The sequence below is a fragment of the Poecilia mexicana genome, unplaced genomic scaffold (assembly GCF_051168715.1).
Source record: "Poecilia mexicana isolate PSO_F unplaced genomic scaffold, ASM5116871v1 scaffold_7, whole genome shotgun sequence".
Lineage (NCBI taxonomy): Eukaryota > Metazoa > Chordata > Actinopteri > Cyprinodontiformes > Poeciliidae > Poecilia > Poecilia mexicana.
This window is the reverse complement of record NW_028263376.1, coordinates 16,118,525-16,144,173: the sequence shown is the minus strand read 5'-3', so window position 1 is coordinate 16,144,173 and position 25,649 is coordinate 16,118,525. Positions and strand designations below refer to the sequence as shown.

The 25,649-nt window shown below is 40.9% G+C and overlaps 1 protein-coding gene across 1 annotated transcript in view; it reads right to left on the bottom strand.

Moving 5' to 3' along the window:
- magi3a (membrane associated guanylate kinase, WW and PDZ domain containing 3a) overlaps positions 1–25,649 on the bottom strand; it is a 128,949-nt gene that overhangs the window by 9,409 nt on the left and 93,891 nt on the right. Inside the window, exons 4-15 of the mRNA XM_088007153.1 lie at positions 24,485–24,691; positions 22,425–22,587; positions 20,373–20,452; positions 19,630–19,687; positions 15,378–15,484; positions 10,507–10,707; positions 7,669–8,292; positions 3,978–4,009; positions 3,099–3,366; positions 2,044–2,138; positions 1,712–1,904; positions 222–437 (exon numbers count right to left, since the gene is read on the bottom strand). Coding sequence (XP_087863279.1) covers positions 222–437; positions 1,712–1,904; positions 2,044–2,138; positions 3,099–3,366; positions 3,978–4,009; positions 7,669–8,292; positions 10,507–10,707; positions 15,378–15,484; positions 19,630–19,687; positions 20,373–20,452; positions 22,425–22,587; positions 24,485–24,691 — 2,244 coding nt within the window. The remainder of the gene's footprint in view (positions 1–221; positions 438–1,711; positions 1,905–2,043; positions 2,139–3,098; positions 3,367–3,977; positions 4,010–7,668; positions 8,293–10,506; positions 10,708–15,377; positions 15,485–19,629; positions 19,688–20,372; positions 20,453–22,424; positions 22,588–24,484; positions 24,692–25,649) is intronic.

Genomic DNA, 25,649 nt, shown 5'->3' with positions numbered 1-25,649 from the left:
GACAGAGTTATTAATAACATACATTGAAATGAATGGATTTGAAACACTTGGAGTCTATATAGATGGGGCTAAATTGGACTTTTGGTTGTAAACTGTTGCTATAATAAGAAACTTGATGTAAGCATTTCCTGATCTACTGCTGTGTTGATTTGCATCAATTCTAAATCTGATCTATGAAAACAAAAAACCATGCATGCGTCGTGCTTGTGTTTGCTCCACACCTCCAGGTGGGGGTTTGTTCTTTGATGTGAGGATAACAAAACCAAAGCCCTCATTGTCTTTCCGCTGCAGGGTAACATCAAAGCTCTCCGGTCTGGGGAGCTGAGCAGGCTGGACGGCGTTTGGCGCCTCAACGCGAGGCACTTTGGGAGAGCTGTTGACCAGAGCCGAGGCCACCTGCTGAGGCTGCTGGCCGCTCTCTTCCTCTTCGCCACCCTCTGAGGAATGACAAAACACAAACAAGACGATGTTTGTCAGATACAGGCTAGTCCGTACAGACCGGTTTAAATATCAACAGAACTTCAGGGCCACCTGTAAATGACTAATTGGTTGTACTGCATTTAAAATAAAATAACATTGTAAGAAATAAATGTACATAAAAATGAGAGAAAATCCAAATCATTTCTATTCTTTTTCATTATGTGTTTAAATCACAGATTATATTTTGATATTTCTTAATTTGATTCAGAATTTTTGTTGTGGAATCCATCATCAAATGATTAAAACTGTCTTCTAAATAATCAATAACTTTGATTGGTTGGGTCACACATTCTATAAAATAAATGATTGATAAACAGCAACACAGGGGCACGAAATAGTCAAATGAAACAGAATTATATATTTTCTCATTTTATTTTCTAATCGCCTTTTATATACATTTTAAAAGAAATATTAATAAATGTGTTTATATTCAGTTTTATTTATAACATCACATATATTGGTATATTTTACAAACTTGTGTAGGTGTTAAATTTGTGCTTTTGGTCCTCAGGAGATTCATTGCTTCTTTTGAGCAGAGAACAAATCTAAAGAAACTGATATGTGAAAAAAAGAACATGAAAAAAATAAAATAATAAAAACAACAGACCACAGTTATTTGAAATGGCTGAAGAGGATTCAACTCAGTCCCTCTTTGTTGAATGCTTGCTTTGTAATCTTTAACCAGCCTCTTCATCTTTCCAAAACCCAGCAATAAAAGCAGAGAGTCCTCATGACAGATGCTTATTTTCTGCACAGTCATTAGAAAAAGTGCTCCTGCTAAGGATAAAGTGGCTATTTGCGGGTTTAAACCGGCCTTATTTCAGCAGGAGGTATGAGCTGCTGCAGAAACACTTTCAGAAAGTACTTTGAGATGTAAATCAGCTCAGCTTTTTAATGTCGCAACAAAGCAACCATCTTATTTCAGCCTTTTTGTAAAATAGTTTTAATATCTTTAATGAAATCAAATTAAATGCACTTCTTTCAAAAGGTAGAGAAAATGCCTTCAAAGCAGAAAGTCATCGTTTTAATCAAACTTCATTTATTCCTATTTTTTTCCAACAGGGAAGTCACCCAGAGCAAATTTAAAGGATTACCGAGCAAATCCCACATCAAAGCCTTTTCCCCGAGGTTTTCCTCCAGCATGCTGATCTGAGGCAAATGAGGAGATGAAGGAACTGTGCTGCGAGTGCCCTCGGAGGAATGCAGAGCTGATTATACACAGCAGACCTACCTGTGTGTGTCAGCTTCCGGCGGACGGTCAGCATGACTTGGCCGTTCCGGGCGGCGTTGGTCATCAGTTCCAGCACTTGTTTGTGCGACTTGCCCTTAACGGGAACGCCGTCTATACACAGCAGCTCATCTCCGGCCCGCAAACGGCCGTCCTTCTCGGCTGCGCCGAGTGGCACAATGGCGCCGATGTACACCTGAAGAAGAAATCAAAAATGAGCTGTGCTAGAAAGAGCACATCGACTGGTTGATGTGATTATTAGGAGTTTATATTAATTGATAATCTATTTTGTTTTTGGAAACTTCCAATCATCCCACATAATTTGTGCAACTCACCGGTTGATCTGGCCCCTCGCCACCCAGGACTCTGAAGCCAAAGCCCGACTCTTGGTTCCGTTTGATGAAGACGTCCAGGTCCTTGGTATTAGGTGCTGAAGACAGGAAAGAAATCAGAAGAGATGGAAAGTTTTCACCGGGGTCAAAAATGATTCATTTGGAAAAATCACATACATCAAGAAATCACGCTATAGAACACAGTTTATTATCTGTCAGTACAATTTTTAGTCTACGTTTCAGACTAAATATCCATATATCTTCTTCGTCTTATCTGAGATCAGATCGTGGAGCTAACAAGTCCTGGGGGAAACCCAAAGATCCCTGTTCCAAGCTACACTCTCCAGCTTTCTGTTAGGAATCCCAGGGGGTTCCAGTGCTTGAAGGGATATGTAGTTTATCTTGTTTTCCCCTGGGGTTTCCTCCCAGCAGTGCGCGCTTGGAAACCTCTGAATGGTGGCATCCTGGTCACATAACTGAACTCAGAGATACTTTGGTCACACCACATGAAGTGCTACAATGTCACTCTGACAACAGTGACTCAAACTAATTATTTTCAACCTGTGATGTGCAAAAAATGAACAACAGAAATCTAAGAAGATGAACATTTAGGCTGCAAGAGAGCCAGAGAAAGCAAGACTTTAGGCAGATTACAAGAATATTATTTGGAGTAAAACAGAGTTTCCTTTTCTTGAGCTTTGGCTCGAGTTTATCATGGAACCTGCTGGATTTGGACATTTTTACAGCCTTTTGGAAATGTCAGAGTTGAAGTAAGGATCTACCATCTGTAAGGAAAACACATGGAAACTGCTATTTTGCAACTTAACGGTGAAATTGGTATTGGCAGGTAAAAGTACAAAAACCGAAGATTGCTATACTGAATTTGCTCATTTTTATCTAAAGCTTGAATATCGAAGCGATTTTAAATCTCCAGAAGAGACTTTTGTAACTTCCAGGCGGGTTTGGATCAACCTCACATATCCAACCAATGAAATACATTGCAAAGCTGATTAGAGAGATGCTTAAGTAGGGCTGAAAAAGTTCTGTCATCAACTTACGCTTGCTGTCTAGCATAGCTTTGGACTTGAGGTAGAGCTCAGACGGGTCCGGTTTGGGAGAAGACGACCGCAGGGTGTTGGTAGACACAGGGAGCGCGTTGGAGAGCACCTCCGGCTGACTGAGGGTCTCTGTGCTGTTCGCCATCTCCTGCCGCTGCTGCAGCTGCACGACGGGCTGCGAGGCCGGGTGGGGCAGTTGGTGGGAGACGGCGTGCGGAGGATGCTGGAGGCTGTGCTGGGACGTAGCGTGGGGCATGCTAGCTCTCTCCTGCCACACACAACAGGAGGAAAGGGTAAACAGATGTGCAAGTCCTCAGGTGGGTGAAACATCCATTAGTTGTGGCACATTTTCAGATAACTTGGAACATATACAGTAACAACAGCAATAACAGATCATTTATCTAAGTGGTTGAAGTCTAAAACAGCCAGGAAGCAGATAAATATAGGATGGATTTAGTTACCAAGAAATAAAAAATCCCCCAAATAGCACAACCGAGCAGAATGATACTGCATTTCACCAACAAAGCAGAGTGAGTAAGCCTGTTTCTGCCTCATCTCCTCTCTATTTTCAAAGCGCAGCACAGAGGAGCAGCACAGTGACAAGCTGTTGAACGAGGCATATCATCTTACAACACCCAAGCACAGGATGATGTTAAGTTGCTGTTTGCACGGAGCATGTGTGTTTACCCACACGCAACTCCAGAAATAACAACCTGGATAATGCAGGTTGCCTGAATAATGCAGCATTGCTTGTGGGAGGCAGCGATAAAGCAAACCAGAAAAAATAATGGTTTCTATTTTGTAATCCAACAGAAAATGGGTTTTCTATTACATCATTTTTTATGAGAAAACTGATTAAAAAAAAAGTGTTTTACTTACAGGTTTTAGTGATTTCACAGGAGAAGTTTGACCTGTCGGCAGAGAGGTGAAAGTGAAGGTTAAAACCTTAAGAAAACATAGCTAACACATTATGAAATACATAACGATGACAAAAGGTGAGAATCATAAAAATCTTAGTTACAGGTTTTGTGTATTTATCCCATTTCTCTGTTCTCGCCTTTACCAGACATGTTTTCAGGACTTTCCTCTCCGCTTCTCTCAAGTTTCAAATGGGAGGGGTGTGGAAAGCAATGTGTAATATTACCACCAGGGGGCAGTAGGCTCAAGTATTACTGATGTTTGATGTGTAATTATAAGAGGAGGGCCAAAGAAGACCTGGAGCCGTGGGAAAACATCCACCGCTCTCTGGGTGAAACCAGCCACCTGTTGCTGCAAATGCAACCCAGAGGCGCTGAAGCTGTCCGGTTTTTCACAAAAATCATCCCAGACTGTGGTTTGCATTTGATCAGTAGTTTTTCTTAGTGGTGCTTCACATTTGTTTCCATTTATAGATATTGTAATATTTCCTTGGAAGTCTATCCACCGTCGTCTTTGTTCCCCATTTGGTCCACCAGATGCTTTCCTTGCCTGTTTGTCCCCGCCCAGTTCATTTACTTTGTTTGAACTATTCAGGTGTGGATTCATGCTTGGGCTAATTTGGATTTCCTGCCTCCGCAGTGCCTCCGTTTGTTCCTTTGTTCAATAAGCTAATTAATGTATGTTAATTCTCCATCTGCTTCCTTCAGTCTGCACATCTGTATTTTTGTTCCGCCACAAATAAATTTGTTAAAATGCGCAGTATGTTGTGTTAAAACATACAATTGCATGTTTATTAAAACATGTTTATATTAATAATATACAACTCTGGAAAAAATTAAGAGACCAATTAAAATGATCAGTTTCTCTGATTTGACTTTTTATAGGTATATGTGTGAGTAAAATGAACATTGTTCTTTTATTCTACGAACTATTGTTTCCCAAATTCCAAGCAAAACTGTAGTTTTAATTTGAAGAAAATGAGAAATGGTTAAAATACCAAAAAAATAAAAAAAAATTAAAAATGCAGTGCTTTCGTACCTCAAATAATACAAAGAAAACAAGTTCATATTCATTTAGAAACAACAATACTAATGTTTTAACTCAGGAAGAGTTCAGAAATAAATATTTGGTGGGCTCTTAATTTTTTCCAGAGCTGTATTTATATTATCAAAAACATAAAGTTTAAATGTTTTTCTATGGAATAAAGTTTAAATAGAAAACATTTTACTTTAGCAAGGACAGAGAAGCTGCTAAAGCTGATGAGAAAATGGATGAAGTTAAATACGGGAGCAGAAAACCAGATAGAGGCTGCAAAAGATAAGCAAATGGGGCAAAGGTCAACCTTTTAGCAGGACGGAGGACCTAAACACACGGACAACACAACAATTGGATGGTTGAAACCAAATTATATTCATGTGTCAGAATGGCCCAGTCAAAGATGAGACATTAATTCAAGTGAAAATCTGTTCAAAGACTTGAAAACAAATGCTCACAAATGTTCTATGTCGAATCTGACTGAGCTTGAGATGTTTCTCAAATAGGAAAGAGTAAAACCTTTTGTAATTTTTCTTGGACTCCATAGTAATTTCCTACTTTGTATTGGTCCATCACATAAAATCTCAATGAAACACTCTGACATTTGTGTGAAAGGGTGTGAATACTTTTACAAGGTACTGTAGCTTCATTTCAGTATGAAAATCTTCACAATTTTCCGAATTTACTTGCCATCATCTGTAATTCTGACTGCTGGTTGAAACTGAAACCAATCCTAATCCAAGCCTTTGGGGGTCCTGTGAGAAACCTCAGCAGCATTTCATCTTTGATTTCTGGAAAGCTGTGATCCTATGCTTTCCTAAAGCTGTGACACACACACACACACACACACGCACTCACACATGCAGCATATGCACGTGTGCGATTAATGCAGATACACGACAAACCCCCGGGAGCGTAGAACAGAACCCGGCTCAGCGCATCTGATATGTGGGTGCAACACTGATCTCCTGAATCTGGGCTATACTGCACTGCAGCAAAGGCAAAAAAAAGGAACAAGCCCTTCAAATCAGGGAAAGCATGAAGCAAGAAGACAGGCGGTGATTACCCACCACGCTCTGAGTCTCCTGCCTACTCTCTTTCTTTCTCTCATGGCAGCAAGTGGTTCAGTGAAGCTGCCATCTCTTCCGAACGCAGCTCCCTCCCATGTGACCGAGCTCCACTTCCTCCCCGTTTGGGAAGGTGCACAGTGGATGATGCAGAGCTGGCGTGGACCAGAGCGTGAAATTGCTTTATTAAACACTGGGAGAGTCCGTGTATTCAAGCAAGACAGGCAGCACGCAATCCGTCCTGTCATTTATAAATTAAAACATTGTACACAGTACAGGAACTTTCATCTCCTCTACAGCTGATAGATCTCAGACAACAGGAAGGATAATGTCAGCGTCTCCTCGGGAATTAATTTTAAAAGCAGTCTGGGAATTTTGTTTATTGTTTTTTCTTTTTGATGGCAGAAAAAAGTGAGTCAATAGCACAAAGCAGAAAAGAAATCTGCAGGGGGATTAAAAGGATTTCAGAAGAATTGGAATAAACTGTCACCTTGCCTCCAGGCTGTAATACCTGTGCGCTGTCTGAACATGATACTTGTAGATTAACATTCAGAAAGATTTCACAGCGTGTCCCAGCTGTGGTGCTACCAACTTACCACCTGAGTCTACTGGCTTAGCACCAAAATACATTAGATCTGTTGTTTTTGTATCAACCTTGTATTTGCATCCCAGAACCAGAACCAAACACTGAGAAACAGCATTCAGCTGCTCCGCACCACAAATCTGGAACAAACTTCCAGAAAACTGCTCAACAGTCAAAACATTGAGTTCCTTTAAACAAAGACAAAAACCCGCCTGTTTACAGTTGTCTTTGATTAGTAGTAAGTGGAACATTAATAAACATATTTGATGTATATTTGCTTGATGATTTTGATGATGGCATTTGACAAATTGCATTGTTTATTACTAATCTCACAATCGTTGACTGTATGTTTTTTAGCCAGGTAAAAACCAGCCCCTTGTTCTATGTGTTGCTTCATACAGAGGGTCTGGACTCTCGCTATAGAGAAACAATTGCTTCCTGGAAGAGTGGACTCTGTCGAGGTTTTAAATTTTGCCCAATCGCTAATGTTTGCCTGTGGTGTATGTAACGCACAGGTTCGACACTACGAAGCTTACTGAAAATTGCCTGCACTGCAAACAACCATCCTCCACTGAGAAGAGAGAAGTGCTGAGCCGAGCAAGATGGCTGTTGATGTTAATTCAATATTGGGAAGCATGTCCAACATGGACTGAATGGCTTTGTTCACGTTCTCCGCTGCAATTGCTTACAACCACAGGCAGACTACAAACAGTGTAAAAGATTTATGTGATCATTCACAACTTCTTCTGTTCGCTCATTGACCCGGTTGAAATTCTACCAGAGAAATCCAGGTCAATGGGTGAAAGTCTACACTGAGATGTGAAGATGAATCTGAATCAAGCGGAAATGTGCAGAAAAGCAATGGCCAGGTTAGATGTTTATATGAAGTGAAGCACTTTGAACTGCCTCATTGCCATACACATAAACTTAACTTGAGCCAGATTTATAATTGTTTACAGCCACTCACCTCCTCGAAGCACCAGCACGTTCACCTCGCTGCCCACCGGCAGGTCTTTGAGGATGTCCACTACCTGAGCGTGGCTCAGCGTTTGGACGTTCTGCCTGTTGATCTCCTTGATGACGTCACCCTTCAGCAAGCCACGACACCACTGGGCGTCCAGGATCATCTTGACCTTCTGCCCCAAGGGGCAGTCTGCGATGGCGAAACCGAACCCCCCTGGTCCTTTCACCAAGGGTACGCTCACCAGCTCCGGCTGTAACAGGGTGGGGTCCGGGGCCTCCTGGTTGTGGGCGAGCGGAAGGTGCTGGTGTTGCTGTGGGTGGTGATGGTGTCGTCCGCCGTTGCTTAGGGCCGGTACGGCAGCAGCCTGGCGTGAGAGGTGTCCTCCATCCGGGACCGTGAAATGGGGCTCCTGGGGATTGGAGGAGGATGGGGTAGGGGAAGCTTCTTTTGAGGCGTTGAGTGAAGCTGATGCATCTTCGCTGCTGTTAGAGTCCTCTGGCAGAGGGTAACCCCGACACAAGACCAGGTCCACATACTGGTTGATTGGGATGGACTGAAACATCTGAACCACGTCAGCGTGAGTCTTCCCCAGCACACAAGCCCCGTTAATGTCCACGATGACGTCACCTCGAAGAAGAACAAAGAGATTTCATTCTCAAAAGTGAAAAATGGCTAAATTAAATACAGAGCAAACACAATCACATCTCTATTTCACTAGTAAACTACAAACTTTAATGTATTTTGTTGGGATTGTGGGTGCCCAACTTTTTCACTTCTGATACGATAACAATATCGCAGTTTTGAGTGTTGGAAAGTACCGATGTTGACCCAATGCAATATCAGCACAAGTCATACATACTTTTATTGCTTAGTTTTTAGTGTGGAATGCTAGAAAAGGCTTGATCAAGTGATATTGCACAAACAATAGTCAGCAACAATAGATATTTTTATTTTTCTAGATGTGCAAAGTTGGAAGACAAGTCCCAAAATAGCTACAATTGCAATCATAGCAAAAGGCGGTTTGTCACAGTATTGACTCCACAATTTCCATAATTTTATTGGGAATAAATTTAATTTTCCTTCCACTTCCCAAATATGTTGCTATATCACATAAAATGTTTTCCCAATCAACAGTATTTATTTGTACATAATTTTATTATGGCAACAGGAAGTAGGAAAGTGTAAAACAGAACAAGATAAGTGACATGCTCATTCTTTTCCACCTTCATCTCCCTGTAAAAGCTGGAGACCTTGTCCTGCCAAACAGCTGAACCGCTGACTGGCCAGCTGGCTAAATGCCCAGAAGAAGATCCATCCCACCTACACAATCAATACCTTCCCCAAGCAAACACAGCTAAAGTTGCACTCCTTAAATGAACTCCATAAACTAACATGGTGGCTCTGACTCATTATATGGTACTACAGTGTTTTATATAAAACATCCCAAAAGACAAGTGGAATAAACATTCTCCGGGAGCTCTAACATTGCACATCCTGGCATGAATAAAAGTAGCAGGTCCATAGTGTTAAGATGCAAGGGGAAGTTGTTCCAGTCGACTGCTCGCTGTTAAAACCCAATGAAATTAATTACCTTCATCTTTTGGTACAGTCAATTACCCCCCCTCTCAAGGGAAATGAGACAGTGAAAATAATTACTCTCTCTGTTCCACTTTCTCGTTGATTCTCAGCAGCGGTGCTTGTGTGGCGATCAATATTAGTGTTATATGAATCCTAAGGCTTTTTTCCCACAACAGTTATTCAAATTAATTCAGTCGCCCTACATGTGATCACAATGTCCACAGACAAATGAAAAGGTGAAAATCCCTGCATATTTGCACTACCCTATTGCGACGCCTTTTACTTGAAATATTCCTGAATGGCTTCATGTAGTGCTCACCCTTCAACCTACATAAGACAGGCCAATTAAAACTGTAATTTATGCTTGGATATAAACTCTGACCGTAAACTATAAACTAGATGCCTGTTTTATCGATGATTTCTTATTTTTATGACTGATCATAAAGCTGATTCAGCAATGTGACATTCAGTGTGAGGTATCCATGATCTGCTCTCTTTACAAATGGTTGCCTAAACCATATGTAAAAGGTCAAGAAAAGTCAAATGCACATAATTTGGGACTTATTTTTTGGGATCACTACGGTGTCCTTGCACACATTTTCCAACACAAACAGTGTTTTCAAAGTGTTTTATTTGACAGAGTAGTGATCTGGTCAGACAACTGAGCTTTTTTGCTAACATGAAAAACATTATGCAAGACTGAAAGCTTAAATTACCCTGACCGCATCACCGAAGCAGGGAACAACATTCCTAAACACATTGTAGTCAGAACTACAATGGAAAGGCTTAGATAACACCATTCATATTTTAGAATGGCCTAGTTAAAGTCCAAACCTAAATCCAAATGGGGGTCTTAGAGAGTTTTTTTAAAACTGATGTCCAAAGAGACTCTCTACGTAATCTGACTGAGTTTGAGTTGTCTTGAAATAAAAAATGGGCAAAAACAGCCATGTCAAGATTTGCAAACCTGATGCGAATGCACCTTAGCAGACTTAATTGCAGTAAAACGTGGTTGTATGATTCAAGAAAGTAGGTTTGAATACAAATCCACGCCTTTTCACATCTTTATTTGTAAAAAGAAATTGTGAAAACCATGAATCTTTTTGTTCCACTTTACAATTATATGCTACTTTGTATTGAGCTGACACTCTAGGTCTAAATAAAATATTTCTAAGTTTTGGAAGGCTCTTCAGATCAGTCTGACTGCTAAACAGTTGGTGTCCAGAACTCAGAGAACACTATCATGGCTCTGAGGAAAATTACCTGGGGCAATCTTGTTGTCATGTGCTGCAGGCCCATCAGGAAGGACGTTTTTGACTTGAAGGAACTCATCCGGTCGGTCTCCTCCGATGATAGTGAACCCAAATCCCAGCGGGCTTTTTTTAAGTGATGTCTGCAAGATGGAACCCTGCAGCTGAGATGGATCCCGAGTGAAACCGCGCAACCCTCTAGCAGGCTCCTCTTCTGTGGAGATACATGGAAAAATGGAAAATGGAGATAGTAAATAGAGAACGCAAAAGGTGGAAACAAATTTGATTCCAACAACACACTCATATAGCAGTTAGGAGGGAGGCCAGATTCCCGTTTTGTTCCGTCAAGGTTATCTTTAACCACACATTTTAATTGTTTACTAAATGACAACATAAACTGTTGCTGTTTTACAAGTCAAACCTGTATTTATGCTTAATTGCAAAACACCCTAATGCCTTGTCCATTTCTCCTTTTAGCATTCCAGAAATTATAACCAGAGAATCACCTCACACTCACACGTCTACTGCGCACATGGTTTGTGTACTGATTGGCCGACGTTCAGTTGAACAGTAAAGGATTTTATTTCAAACTGTGGCCTGTATCACAACAACAATCTTTAGACACAGCTTTTTTATAGACCTACAAACAACACATATATAGTATCACATTTGACATTCCTCAACATATAAATCACTTTTTTCTTTCTGGTTGTATTTGTGAAACAAAGTTTTTGTTGTGCCTCAAAAACACCAGCAGACATTTCTAGAAATTCGATGCAAACTTAGTTCAAAATTAAAGTGCATATAGTATATATGTGCACCAGATAATCTTCTCAGTTTACAATTAGGTCCTGATAAAAATAGGTTCTTGTAAAAGAGCAAATGGCCACAGAAGGTTTCTGTAAAATGATGAGCTTCTCTTTAATCTGCCATCTGTCGAATGTCGCTCACTGATAGTAATTATACAAACAATCAAAGAACCCTGAGTTTTAATGCAAGCTCAAACAAATCTTTTATAAAGCCAGTAAGCATCCAAACATTTAAACATCAATATGCAAATTGGAAGGCAAGTTGGGGTTAAGTGCCTTGCCGAGGGACACATCGACATGTGGGGAAAGCTGAAATCGAACCTACAACCTTTCGATTGCAAGACAAGCCACAGTGGACCTACTGCTTAAAGACAAATCTGAACCAGTCTTTTATAATATGGAATGACGAGAACAAGCTGTATAACTGAATTTATTGCTGACAGTTGATTTATTATTGATTTTGTCTGATCAATATAGGGTCAAAATAAGTTTAAAAATATGTCATGTTTTTTTTTCAACTGGGTAAATTTAGAAGTCATTTCCAACTTAATTTTAGCCTGTCCCATTAGGAAACGTGTTCTGATGTGTGTGTTTGGGTTTTTCATTTGACTGAAAAACTCCCACAGTATTTAACTTTAAACCGTCTAAGCCAAATTGGATTGACCTTTGAGAAATTCAAATCTTAGAGTCTGCTCTGTATGCAGAGTTTTGCTCCTTTGTGGATTAGAAAAAAATAACAATTGACTCCTTAAAAGACTAAAATAATATGACTCCCCTGCCAGTTACCAGTGGTAAACAATTCAATGTCACTTTACGTGAGATAAATCTGTTTTGCTTTCCCTGTAAACTTCATAGCAAGTTTCCCTTGTGATGCAAGGTGTTGATCATATGAGGCAACTTCGCAGAAGACAGGAAATAAATGCTACTGGACTATAGGAGAGAGTGGAGAAAGGGAGGACTGATGAGCCAGAAAGAGACAGAAAAGTAATAGAGTTAGCCCTGACACAAAGAGGTGAATCCTAACTAAATCCTAGCCTCCACTTCCCCTGTGCGAGTGCCAGTTATTTGCTGGGTCCCTGCAGGTCGGCCTTCGTCCCTGCCTGGTTCCCACACTGATAGACAGCTCGACATCAATCTCATTACAGGGGCAGCGCAGAGAGGAGTCCTCCCTGCCTCCCACACCACTCTCTCTCAGTGTCGTAGTGTCATGGGATTTTGATTTGCATAACTGCACCGCAATTGGCTCATGGACGTGACTGTTTTTAAAGTGAAAAGCAGAGACAGGTCGAGCAGAATTAAAGCGACACAAACACTCTCAAAGGGCCCGTACACATTTCCAAAGTTCCACAGTCCAGATATTTCTATTGTGTTAAAGATTTAAGTGTTGGATGATGTAACTTTAATATAAAAGCTCGGATTTATTCCATACCAGATTTGCTTTTTTTTTTTATTTCAAAAAACCAAAAATTTGGTTAGTCAATAAAATCAACTGTACTAATTTAAATATAGAACTTGAATGGATGGACTTTTGAATAACAACCAACATAAACAGTGCTCTTACTCACCCCCACTTCAGATATAATCATATTAGAGTTTTGTATTCCACACATTCACTGACTTTTCAAGATGACGTGGGAACCCTAAATTTAGCTCTACGGGCCTTACAGCTTGTTTTGATGAATTTTAAAATGTGTCTGCTGCAGGTAAAACGCTCAACCTGCTGAGTCATGTTCACGCTGTGCCAGAAAAACTATTTCCTAAACGATCCCCATTAAAGCAGCATGGACAGAAACCATATCTGGAAAGCAGAGGCTACAAACCAAAGCCGTGTTTACACGGCCCTGATTAAGCTGTGGGCAACAATGGGACAGTCTGTTTTCTCAGGGGGGCGAAGTGATTATGTGAAATGTCTGACAGGATTGTCAGTGCTGTAATTATGGCCTGAGCGCAGTGCCGTGCTCCGCTCCTGTGCCCCGTCGCCATTGTCTGACAGGTCAGCCGAGGCAGCCTCGTCAGAATCGCGCTCGGGAGCCACCTCACGCACGTTCACACTGGCCATTAATTCTCATTAACGAGGGTGGGAAGGTGCAGGGTGGGCAGTTAGAGCTGGAGGCGGTGGCACACAGACTGCAGAGAGACTCAGCTATGGGAGGTGGGATCTGCGCGCAGCAGACTGAGGCGGACAGATCTGTCCGAAGGGTGTCTGAAACACGGAGGCCGGCTTGAATGCTAATACGGACATGCTCTGTGTATGCACACTTGGAGGACGGTAATAGCTCCAACTCCTTTTACAACACGGGGGCCTCCATTTATCAGACTCTAGTGTTTACGGTGCAGCGGGTGATTATATCAGTCAAGCTGCAACATTCCCCACATGTGGGACATGAGAAGTAGCAGAAAGGCAATTTATGACAATAAGTCACACACGACTGCAGTTACCCCTCTGTCCTCCCATCCCTCTTCCCTGGCACCCTTCCTCCGGTCTACAGAGATCTTTAAGCAGCTGTGAATGACAGGGGGCTAAAGCAGCATTCAGAGAGACCTCAGAGCCTTCCCTGTTTCATATCTACTTGTCAAAGTGAATTCTGCCGCCCAGTGAAGCGTCGTTTCATTATTCAAATTGAATATTATAGCTTCCGAGGCTATAAGCTGTTTATCAGCAGCCTGTCAACTGTTAGAACATCCTCAGAAAAACATTTCATCTTAAACAGACGGTTAAAGGGCTCTCAGTGTTTGGATAACACATAATGTGATGTTTTAAGAAGTGCAATGATGGAACATCTGTGTTAACCACGCTGTTGTCCACGCAGCAGTTTATTAGGTAAAGACACAGCAGACTTAAAGCAAAACATGCCAAGTTTTCGCATGTCACTAACTACACTAATCAGCCGGAACATTTTAACAGTTAAAGTAAAAAAACCCTGAGGATCTCTTACAATTTCCCTTGTGTGGAAACGAGCAAAAGCGTCTGTCCTTGAAGGTTTTCATTTCAAACATTAAAATGAGGAAGAGGAAGAATTTAAGCAAGTTTGACAAGGCCTGTGGGGGTTCGAGTCCACAGTGATTACTTAACTAAATAGGAGGGTAAAAATACATGCAGCCAGGGCCGGCCCAAGGCTCCATGATGCAGTAAGCAGGGTTTAATTTGGGGCACAAAGTTATTACATACTTATTTACTATCAGTTACAGTGTGTATGAAATGTTCACCACTAATGTTCAGCTCAACATATCAACAAGTTCATTTCAGCCGACTGTGCCTGGGATCTGCTTCTCTTGGTCCTGATCCATACGTAAATCGTGAGCTTTGCGGTCAGGTTCAGCTCTTTCTGCCACATCACTGAAGATAAATCCATAATTTATCTATTACATTTTCTGCTCTATTCCGGACATGAACGCTTGAGGCAGTTTGACCCCGACCTTGAGTTCCCAGTTGGGACTAATGGACAATAATTAGAAGGAGTTTAACATCGGAAAGCAACATAAAGTCTCCTCCACGTGGGCCCACCAAATGCAGGGAAGGATGCAGAGATCAGGTGCAGTGAAGCAGGCTGGGAGGTGGAAGCGCGGGAGAGACAATTTACATTTTCATAATCTGGCTCTGGGAATAAACCTTTAAAAACTGCTTTAAAAACAGAAATGCATGCTCATAAAAACATGCTAAAAACATGAAATAACTTAGAGCAGTCAGATGCAATTCTCTCTCACGTCATGTTTTCTCTATAGTTCTTCAAAAACAAGATGCAAATAAACAATTTCACTTTCAGTTCAGCTCCTTTCTGAACAGGCAGTGGATATTCTAACCTCCTTATTTAAGCAGTAACTGAACTAACTTTCCTAAACCACTAAAAGTTTTTGCCAGAAAACACGATAGTGCAAGTGGCATTTGATAGTTAGTTTGCTTAGATTTTAATATCTCATCAAGGGCACAACTTTAAGATTTCCAAAACGTCCACTCCCACCTAAATCCTTGTGGATTTTCTACTTTTAAGAAGGACATAACCAAGGTTTCATCTGATAGAAGATTCTTTGTAAGAGCAGATAAAAGGTCAGCATTTTTTTTTGCTGAGAGTTTTACCTGAGGGTGCGGCTGCTGGTGGCTGAACTGCAGTGGGTGTGTCGTCACTCAGCTTCCTCTTTGCTTCCATCACCGGATTTTCAAACTGGGTCTTCTGGTTGATGTGGCTGCACAGGGGATAGGAAATAACGTTAATTTACAAGAACAGCAAATAGGACAAAATACAGAGTAATGATTGAATATACATCCCAAATAATTGCACATTTGTCTCCCTAATTTTGAGAAAAGATCTTAACTGCTAGTCAGTTACACAGATTTGTATCTAAAAACTAAAATTTCACTCATTCAATCCCTCTGTTCTCTCTATCTGGCTAGTCTACAGACAGAAAGTCTCCACTGTTGTTGCTACTGTCTGATGACGATGCAAAGCTGTGATTTGACTATGCGGGGCGTATCCTGAGCTGGCCGCGATGTCACAGCTCTAAACATGTAAACAGCATGTGCTGTGCACACCCAAACATGCCAGAACCAAAAGTACTAAAGGCAAAGATATTAAATAAATAGCAGCTCATTTACAAGGTACAGCACACTTCACTTTTATCACACAAACATAATTTAAATAGTTTTAGGAAGGACGCAAAGCTGTGGTTTATTTTGACGTGCAAAGTTTTCTTTAGGATTATCACTTTAAGAAAGTGTTTGAGATAAAAACAGGAGTTTTAAAGGCTTTTTGGACAGATTTAAACATTTGAGTGACACTTTTTGAAGCAAACAATCTGCAGAGAAATAAGAAAAGGGAAAAGAAGAAATAATATCTTTCACAGCCAAAAAAAAAAAAAAAACCCCAAAAAACTTTGCAGATCTTCATCCAAATTGTAAGGTCAAAAATGACAACCTGGACAGTTAAGAGAGTAAAGAATGCTGAAATCACTTAATATAATATAAGCAAGTGAAAAGAGTGAAATGAGGACACACTGTTCTTCCATTTTACCCTGAGAACAATCTGTTCTGACCCTGAGTTGGGTGATAAAGAGGTGGACAAGCGATACTGATGTGGGCAGATGTCTTTAAGGACGAGCTGGATGATTTCGAGATGACGATGGACCAAGAATCTCCCGACCCGTGCTGTCATTTCCTGGAAGATTCAGTACCTTGGAGAAGTATCCAAACCCTTTTAACGTTTCTCACATTTGGTCACGTTACAACTACAAACGTTCATGTGTTTTACTGAAATTGTTTGTTACAATGTAAAGCAGAAGGAAAAAGTTATGAGTTTTTTGCAAACAAAAATGTAAAATAATTAATAATTAAAATAAGTAAAATGTGGATTTGCATTCAACTAAAGCTGTTTTGCTGGAAGAACTTAAGGGTGTGTTTTTACCAGCTTTACTCCTCTAGAGGCTAAAATTTTGGCCCATTGTTTGCAAAATAACTAAAGTTTAAAAGCTTGATGGAACATCAGTGTTAATTTAAATTTACAGATTGACTACAGGGATGTGGTTAGCGACCTTGAATGGTTTGAAATTAAACATACTACAGTCGCTCTAGGTATGTTCAAAGTTTGTTCTACAAACTGACGTTGTTTTAAAGTCTCCCTGACATTATGCCTGACCTGTCTGCCGTGTTCTTCGTCTTCCTGATGATCTTTGCGCTCTCTAATCTTCTCAAACAAATATCTGAGGCGTTCAGTATTTATACTGAGATTAAAATACACATACATTTGGCAGCGCTGTGAATTCTGAAGGTCAATGACTTTTCTGGAGTTCCTCATGAAACCTAAATACAAATGCATACCAAACCTTCCATTTTTTATTTGTAAAACAAAATGATCGACCGGTTCACAAATATGCCCTATTTTGTGATCTGTCACATAAAATACCTTAAAAAGCACAGCTGTTTGTGGATGTTGCATGACAAAATGTGGAACTGAGTCTGTAAAAGTGAATTTTTGCAATTAAAAGTGCTTTTCTGAAGCAGAGCTACTGGAAGAACAACATCTTTATGTTGGTCTTTTGGCTCAAGAAGAATCCAGAGGACATAGAAGCAGCATGGTCCATTCAGATGCAGCTCTAAAAAAAACTAAGTCTACACCGATATTCACACTGGGATGAATTTCCATAGATGTCCCACTCAAGTGAACTTTGGCAAAATCTTTCTCGAATGTAAAATGTTTCTGCTCATAGCTCTTCTCAGACATATAAGCAGAAACAGGTCATGTCTTCTTGCCCCAACATTAGGTTGGAATATTTTATTTCTTGTGCTAAAGTCTTATCTTTGTATTTACATTATGTCTTTATTTCACTTATGTTTACAAGCTCTGTGTATAATAGAGGGTTCTTTGAAGGCCATCTGACAAAGCTCGGGTCTGCAGCTGCAAGGATTAGATAAACAGAAGTCAGATCTCACAGCAACCTGCTGAGGACTTAGTTCTCACAGCATTTCTTTTTTTTTTGCACTTCTTCTATCCTGATGTATAAAAGAAGTAAATGCAGCTGTAAGTCAGAGCCGACACCGATGGAGAATTTCAGACACACTGCTTTCTTCTTGTACAAGATATTAAACAAACATAACTGAGTGCTTCTCACCTTTAACAGTGCTTAGATAACTCCATTTTTTAGACTCTGTACACAAACAATTAATCAATTACCAAACTAATAGACGAGTATTCCAATGATTGTTTGATTATGGTTAATATGAATACTTGTTTCAGCCCTAACAGGGGTGTAATTAGTTTTTTCACATCTGACTGAGGCCTCGAACTCATCGGAGAGAAGCGGTGTTACTCCCTGGATTAAACCCAGGATGTCTGACGGGAATCTGCTTTGTGTTTTCAAACACTTGCGGGTAAACTGAAATATTTCTAGGTCCTTGGTGAAGACCCAATCTTTTTGTTTATGTTTTTTTTTTTCCATCATGTTTTGTAAATCCCTAAAATTAAAACAAGATCTGTGTTATTTTTTAAAAAGAATGTAGCTCATCTGCATAATGAGCTTGAACAGGCAGAAATCCCAGCCATGACACTGCACGGTGAATCAGTCACATGCTGAGACGCCGATGCTATACGCTGTGTGTGTGCCTTCAACACAAAGCGCTCTTGCTGTGTATGACTCATGCACAGAGATGCCCAGCCCATTAAGTCTGAGGAGATAAACACCCCCCACCTCCCTCAAACCCCAACTCACACCCCTGTTTCAGTCATTTCCCAGTTCACCATCTCACTTTCTCACTCTCCGGTTGACACGCCTCGCAATTCGGGGGAAATAATTGGACTTGGTGTCACATCGTGGTCGTTTATTTGGAATAAAAAATAGCCGGACGAGAAAAGGATGGTGGCAGAGGAGTGAGCGGCTCTCAGTGACCCTCCAGCATAAACCGGCATGATGATTTCCCCCGTGCCCGCACGTCTCTGCCTCTTTCTACGCAGTAATGGGACTAAAACGAAACAACGTCCTCTTGTTTACACTCTCCATCAGAACGGGATCTCTCTGCTGTTTCCCTCTCTGGGACCCCAGAACCTTCATTGTCTGCTACATTCTCTAGATTCTCTCTTTCACATACAAAGACAAAGCTCTAAAGCAGAGATGTGGTTAATTGTTCCCTGCAGGCCTGTGGGAAAATCCTGTTTGAAAACCAGCTTAGGTTAACCGCATCCCATTGTGTACAGGGTTAACACCAGATTTAATAAATAAGCTCATTTGGACTTCACAGTGGTAGCTGTGTTTTTATTGACCTTAAGATTGAGCAAATTGGAATTTCTAAAACAAATTCGTTTAATAGAAACAAAACGATTTTTAATAAAAAGTTTTTGTGCTAGGCTGAGGTTGTTCTTCAGCTATATCAAAGTCAATGTATTTCGCAAAACTGAAATGGAGACACTTTTTTCCCCATCATATAAGTCATGTGATCAACAACTAGATGTTACTACTGGAGAAAAAGATGAAAAAGAAGACGTGGTGCAGCATGTTTTTTAATGACTTATTGCTTAAATTGGATTTTTAATTGCATCTTATTTAATGGAAACAGCTCAACTTCAAAATTGTGCTTTTTACACATTAGCAGAGTATCAACAAAGTCTCTGTGCACCTTTGTAATGAAAATGCAGCTAGTAACAACAGCTGGAAGCAATCTAAACTAATGAAAGAGACCTGATTTGGCCCAACAGCTGTAAAAGGATGCACACAGGTGCAGCTTTTCTTAAAAAGTCAGATTGGGAGCATGCCGTTAGCTATTTCATCTACATCAGCCTTGATTCACAGCTGCAGCCCTTTGGGTTCCCTCCTCAAACCCCTGAACAGAACAGGGTTTTACTCACTCAACATAGTAGGTGCCAAACTGGGGGTCCTCAATCTTCTCCCAGCCGTAGGGAAGCTCTGAGGGGGCAGAAAAGACAGGTAGAGGGGCAATAAATCAGCTGCAACATAAACAACAGGGGTGGTGCAGCCACAAAAAAAGGTTGTCTTTATTCAGATCCATGTGTTCACTGATTCATACACCCAGTGAAGTCAGTGAGGAGTGTGAGCTGTTAAATGAAGTTTGAGTATAGAGGAGACTGGAGAGATGGACGGACAGAGTGGGTAGATGGATGGATAAATTAATGGACGGACGTACAGCTGCACAGTGGATTTCCATTTTCCATCAAATGAGGAAGAGTACACCCCAACGTCCACGCATTCTCAAACAATACCAAATCCCCTCCCTCTCTCTCATCCTCTGCTGGTGCTTACTGTATGTGTGCAACATCCTGACTTTCCACAACTGTCTGACACAACACATGCAGAGCAGAGGGGATCTTTACGCAAGAGAGGGCAGGAGAAAATTGCCTTTTGAGAGATGCTGCACTGATTAGCTCTCTGCGTGTGTCCGTGGAGCCGTTGAGGGAAGACAGGCAGACGGGAGGTTTGAGCTGTGTCACCAGCAAGGCTGCGAACGGGGCCGCTCGGCTGCTCAGCCTCCGTCTGTTGGCCTGCGCCCCCATCCCGAGAGATGGGGATCGCGAGCAGATTGCCATGAGTGACGGGAAGTTGCAAAGATGCGAGTAGAGACGCAGAAACTCACCTCCTTCAATGCACTTCTCTGGAGGCTTGGCTTTCTTGGCAAGACGGGGGTCTAGCCAGGTGGTGGTCTTTGTGTTGTGACTAATAATACAAACAAAAGAGAGAAAGATTCATATTTTAGCTACTCAAACTTTTGTAATTGCTCATTCGGGAAGCTTTTAACAATACCTGTTAAAATGTTAACAATGCTCAGAGGCTTTCAAGTGCAAGATAGCGCAAGAGTCAAGAGAGAAGAAAAGGAATGGCTGAGCCACTGCAGAGATCATAAAAAGCAGAAAAGAGAGAGCAGGTCAAGGGTGGTGAGCCCCATTTAGCCTGTTGTTTCTCTCACTGGCAGAATGAGCTATTGATTTAGCAGCAAACAGGAGCACCTGGCTCTCTGAGGCTCGGCATTGACTGCTCGCCACTCTAACGGGCCTGGTAAACAATGCTGGCCTGCTGCTTTCAGTGTCAGCCAGCAAACTCCACATCAAACACGGGGGAAACGAGGGGAAAGAAAACTTAATTATGAAAAATGTAGCTGCCATCGCTGAGAATTCAAGTGGTCAAAAGGATCTGCACCAAGTTAACTAGATTAAAAAAAAAAAACACTGAGGTAAAATGAAACGGTTTTATTTTATTGGACTACTAAATAGTTTATTAAACAATAAATAAAAATGATACTAACAATAATATATGTCAACATAACCAAATTTAGCACTTCCCTACAGCTAGTTATCCAATTATTTTATTGTTGATGCACAGAGAAGAGAAATTGTGAGGTTTACATGCACAGGCATATTAAATGTAGAATTAAATTTGGAGGAATTATTGTGCAGAATAACTATTCTACCTCCATGTGCCCTGTGTAGTAAGATTGTGAGTCTGATAAGCAAATGCACCTAATTAGCCAGACTATAAAGCCACATATAGCTTGTCAACAACGGTCAGTGTGAAGGAATCTAATGCTTCCAGGTAAACGGCTGTGATGTCTCAGAATATGATCAGAACTTGATAAAGTAACACAAGTAAAGACCTGAACGCACCATGGCTCCAACATAACCGACTGTAAAAATGAGAACACTCTGAATTTAGTTTTAAAGGTAGTAGAATGATGTTACCGCTTATCTAAACAACAAAGAAAATTAGGATGATAAATGCAAAAATACATAAATATGTCTTTTGATGTGGTCGTAGAGTGGCTCAGTGGCAGTGAAGGCACTGAAAAATGTACTTGACATATAAAGGTTATATTCATCAATAAGGCTTTCCTGGGTTGGATTCAAGACCATGGGACATCTACTGTACATAAATGCCTCTCTGTCCGTCTTTCTGTGAAGTAACTGACAAAGATGATAAAGATTAAGACGACTCTTCCCATTGACCATTGAGTGATACAGTCACCTCATGGCCACTGGTGTCAAAAATAAAAATAAAAACAAGAAAAGGTGGATTTTGATGGAAGACAGAATTGTCTGAAATTTATATTGTGTTTCTGCTACATTTCAACAGGACTTATTGCATCAAAAAGTCAAATTTTTATAACATTTTTCTGGGTTAAGTAAAAAAGGAGTCAATTACAGGAAAAAGCCACGAGAAAGGGCTAGGGTTACATTAATGTAAGGTCTGTACGGTCCGTTGGTTGTCTATTTTCTATCATGACAAGAAACATTCCCAAAGATTGAGAAAATAATTAGAAGGACATTTCAGGGGATTGCCACATTTTAGGCCATCACACACAGCTGGCAACTCGACCCAGTTAGGAGTTAGATTAAAGTGCCCACCTGACTGATCTCCAGGCTGTGTGACACATCATTAAATCAGGTTTTAAACCATTCAAATGTAACTTTAGAAAATATTAATGACTTTAAAAGCAACTTGTGCACCTTTTGCACCTTAAAAGCAAAAAGTGGAAAGAGGAATGCTGTGGTAAGGACTCGTTTTCAGAACTTTCCACAATGGTCAACACAGAAATGAAAGAAAAACTGGGAGAGCAGGAAGTGGAGCCAACAGAGATAAACACAGAGGTGTTATAAAAACAAGGAGGACGAGTGCCAGCAGAAAGGCTACTTACTCTATGAAATAGACCATGCCAGTCTCTGTGTAGGCCATTTCCCAGTTCTTAGGTAAAGGCTCTTGACTTTCATCCAGAGTGTTCCAGACACGCATGTCCATGGCTCCCGCTGACTGGTTGTAGCTGGGCACAGTCTTCCTCCAGTCTGCCTTGTCCTTGTGCTCTGCATCCCGGCAGGAAGACAGAGACATGGGCACAGAGACAGTGATAGGAATGGGATGGGAGTAGGGGTGTGGGAGGTGATAGAAGGAGAAAGAGATAGGTGGTGAGATTGTGGCGCCATTGGAGCTCGTCTGGGCTCCTTGCATGTCTCTCTGTTGCTGCTGCCGCCGCTCGGACTGCTTTCCCCCTCAACACAGTGTGGACGCTTACATCAACAGGAGTTATAGGGGTTGAGAGAGAGAGAGCGAAAGCGAGAGAGGGAGACACAGAGAGTGTACGGGAAGAGGAAGAAAGCACCACAACTGCCATAGGATTTGCATGTCAGCGAGGATGTGCTGCCTCCGAGGCAAGGGCAGAACGCTTCAGCTCAACCAGGAGCGCCACATCTCTGCTCTGTTAGTATCACACTGCTGCTTTGTGTGTGTGTGTGTGTGTGTGTGTGCGTGTGTTTGCATGTGTGCATTTGCCTAGTCTGCATGCAAGAGGGTCTTATCTCAGGTTTCCATCTGGCTCTGTGTGACCTTGCTTTAACATGACATTGAATGTTCATTCTGTTTGGCAGGACTGAGTGAATGGCATAAAGCAGAAAGTGATGGCTGTCGACTGCAGGAAGTCAAGATCTTTTTTGTGTCAAAGCTGGGGCCTTTTTTAATAGCGGAACCATGGAGGTTTTTCTGCACTGAGATTTCTTTTATTCTTTTTTTTTTTTTTAATCCGTCTTGATGCAAACATAGCACCGTAGGTCACAGTGGGTTTAGGCCCTTGCGGAGAAACATGAAGACAATCAGTGACAATGTGAGCCTCATAAAACTGACATGAATTCTAAAGAACCACAAAGGAAAAATGGGACTCGCAGTAATGGCTGGGTTGAACTGCCTTTAAGGCATCGAAACGCTGTGTGTGAGTACCAAACCATCTACATGACGACACGTGGATGGTTTTCAGAGTTTGAAGATCCATTAATCTTCATCTGATGTTATATTCTCAGCTGGCAGTCACGGTGGCATCAATAAGCGCTGAGCCTTAACTCATTTTAACATTTTTGCTAGGAGGGTAATGAGATCTTACAACACTAAATGGCTCCAATCTTTGGCAACATTCTGTTGTTGCCATTATGTGACTTTGACTAAATAAATGCGAGTTTTCATTATGAGCCATGGAGATGAAAATTAGTTATGTTGTATTTGAAGACATTTAAAAGTATTAAAAGAAGTAGTGGTTGGGTTTTTGTCAACATTCTAACCCTTACCTAGCATCATGGGATATGGATCTTCCTGGTGTTTTCTGAACATGTTCAGACCCATAATTCACTGGAGGGAGTTACGGCGTCCGTTCTGGTAAGTGAATGAATTGGGATCAGATCTGCCAACATCCCTCTCAATGTTGGAAGTGAGAGAGATGAAGGGGTTTTCCTCATGTGCCTGTTGGACGGATGTGGCTGGTAGAGATCTCAAAAACCTGGGCTATGAGTCGAGTTTGAATTTCGTCATCTCTCGTACAAAATATAGACTCAAAAAATCTGAACTGATTATTTCAGAATGAACAAAGACTCTTAAAAGCACATTTTAAGTGGGCATTAAAATCTTTCTGATTTCGATTGAAGGACAGATCACTAATCATTATGTGCACCATGTCGGGACATCCTTCAGAAAAGGACAGCCAATCTCTACCTCAGAGATTAGTTGCCCTCAGAGATGTTTTGGCAACATATCTGCTTAACATGGAGGTGATTAGCTGACCTTGCATGATAACAGCAAATAGAAACAACTTTGTAGAAAAAAAAGGACAAAAAAGTTTGCAGTTTAAGAAAGTAAGCGCAGCTATGCTAAAAAAAAAAAAAAAAAAACTACAAGCGCTGCAAAAGCTGAAAAATAACAAAAGACAGATGGGTTTCTCACCTCCCACACCATTAACCATAGGAGGTCTTTCTTCTTCCTCCTCCTCCTCTGGAGCCGTGCTGTCCATTCTGTCCATCTTACTGACAGAGGTCGTACGTTTCCGCTGGACCTCCGTGTCAAATTCTTCGTCAAACAGAACCTGGTCCACCAAGTCTGGCTGTACAGGGCTGGGCTCTGCGGGGGGTTTAGGGGTCCCATAGTAGTTACCTGGATGGAAGCAGAGACAGTAGATTGTATTATTTGAATATTTAGTGTTTTCAAGTGAAAATTACGCAGTCACTGACATAAAACAATGAATTATGTAATAATCTACATCAAACTTCAATCTTGCAGTTGGAAAAAAGAAAAAAAAACATATTTAAATTCAGATTAAAATGGTTGGTATTGGTCAAACTGCTGTTTGCTGACACAAGAACAAAGCCCAAAAACTGAAAGGTCATCCATGAAGAGGCAGGATAATAAAGTTCTTTTTATTGGCTGTGATATTATTGTAGAATCAAATAAATGCATTACCTACTCAGAATGCTAATAAGTGCTGCAGAAGTGTTGTAATCACCCATTTAATTTGGGTATATGAAAGCAGAGAAACAGCTAAAACATGCAGGACAGTGAGACTGAAAACCACTGAAATGTGAGAACTTCTGTTTAGCAACTGGAGCTTGAATAAAACAAAGTGATGCAACAGAGGAATTGATCCCAAACATGTATGTTAAACAAAAACATATTTTCCATCCCAATCAACATCCAAACTAAATTCACTGACAGGTTGCTAATGGACAGTAACTGGACAGGAAAACAAAACACTCTCTACTTATCACTCTTTTATTCCTCCACAATAAAGTGAAAGTGGCGTAACACTGCACAATAATCTATATGTGAGAGTGGGACTTTTCATTGTAATTTCTTATGAAATGTCTTATTCTTTCATCTTTATTTTAAGTTTCCTGCCTAGAAATATTGTCTGCAGGAATTGCAAATATAGAGATGTAATAAGATACACTATTAAAACATGGGAACGGCTATCTTCACTTCACAGTGTGCAACAGAACTGAAAGACAACTATAGATAGAGAATTACTTTGTGGATCGCATGTAAAGAACCAATTTTAACTGAAGTGCAAGAGATCAGCGGACTGTTTTCAAAGCACAATGGAGTCTGAATCTTA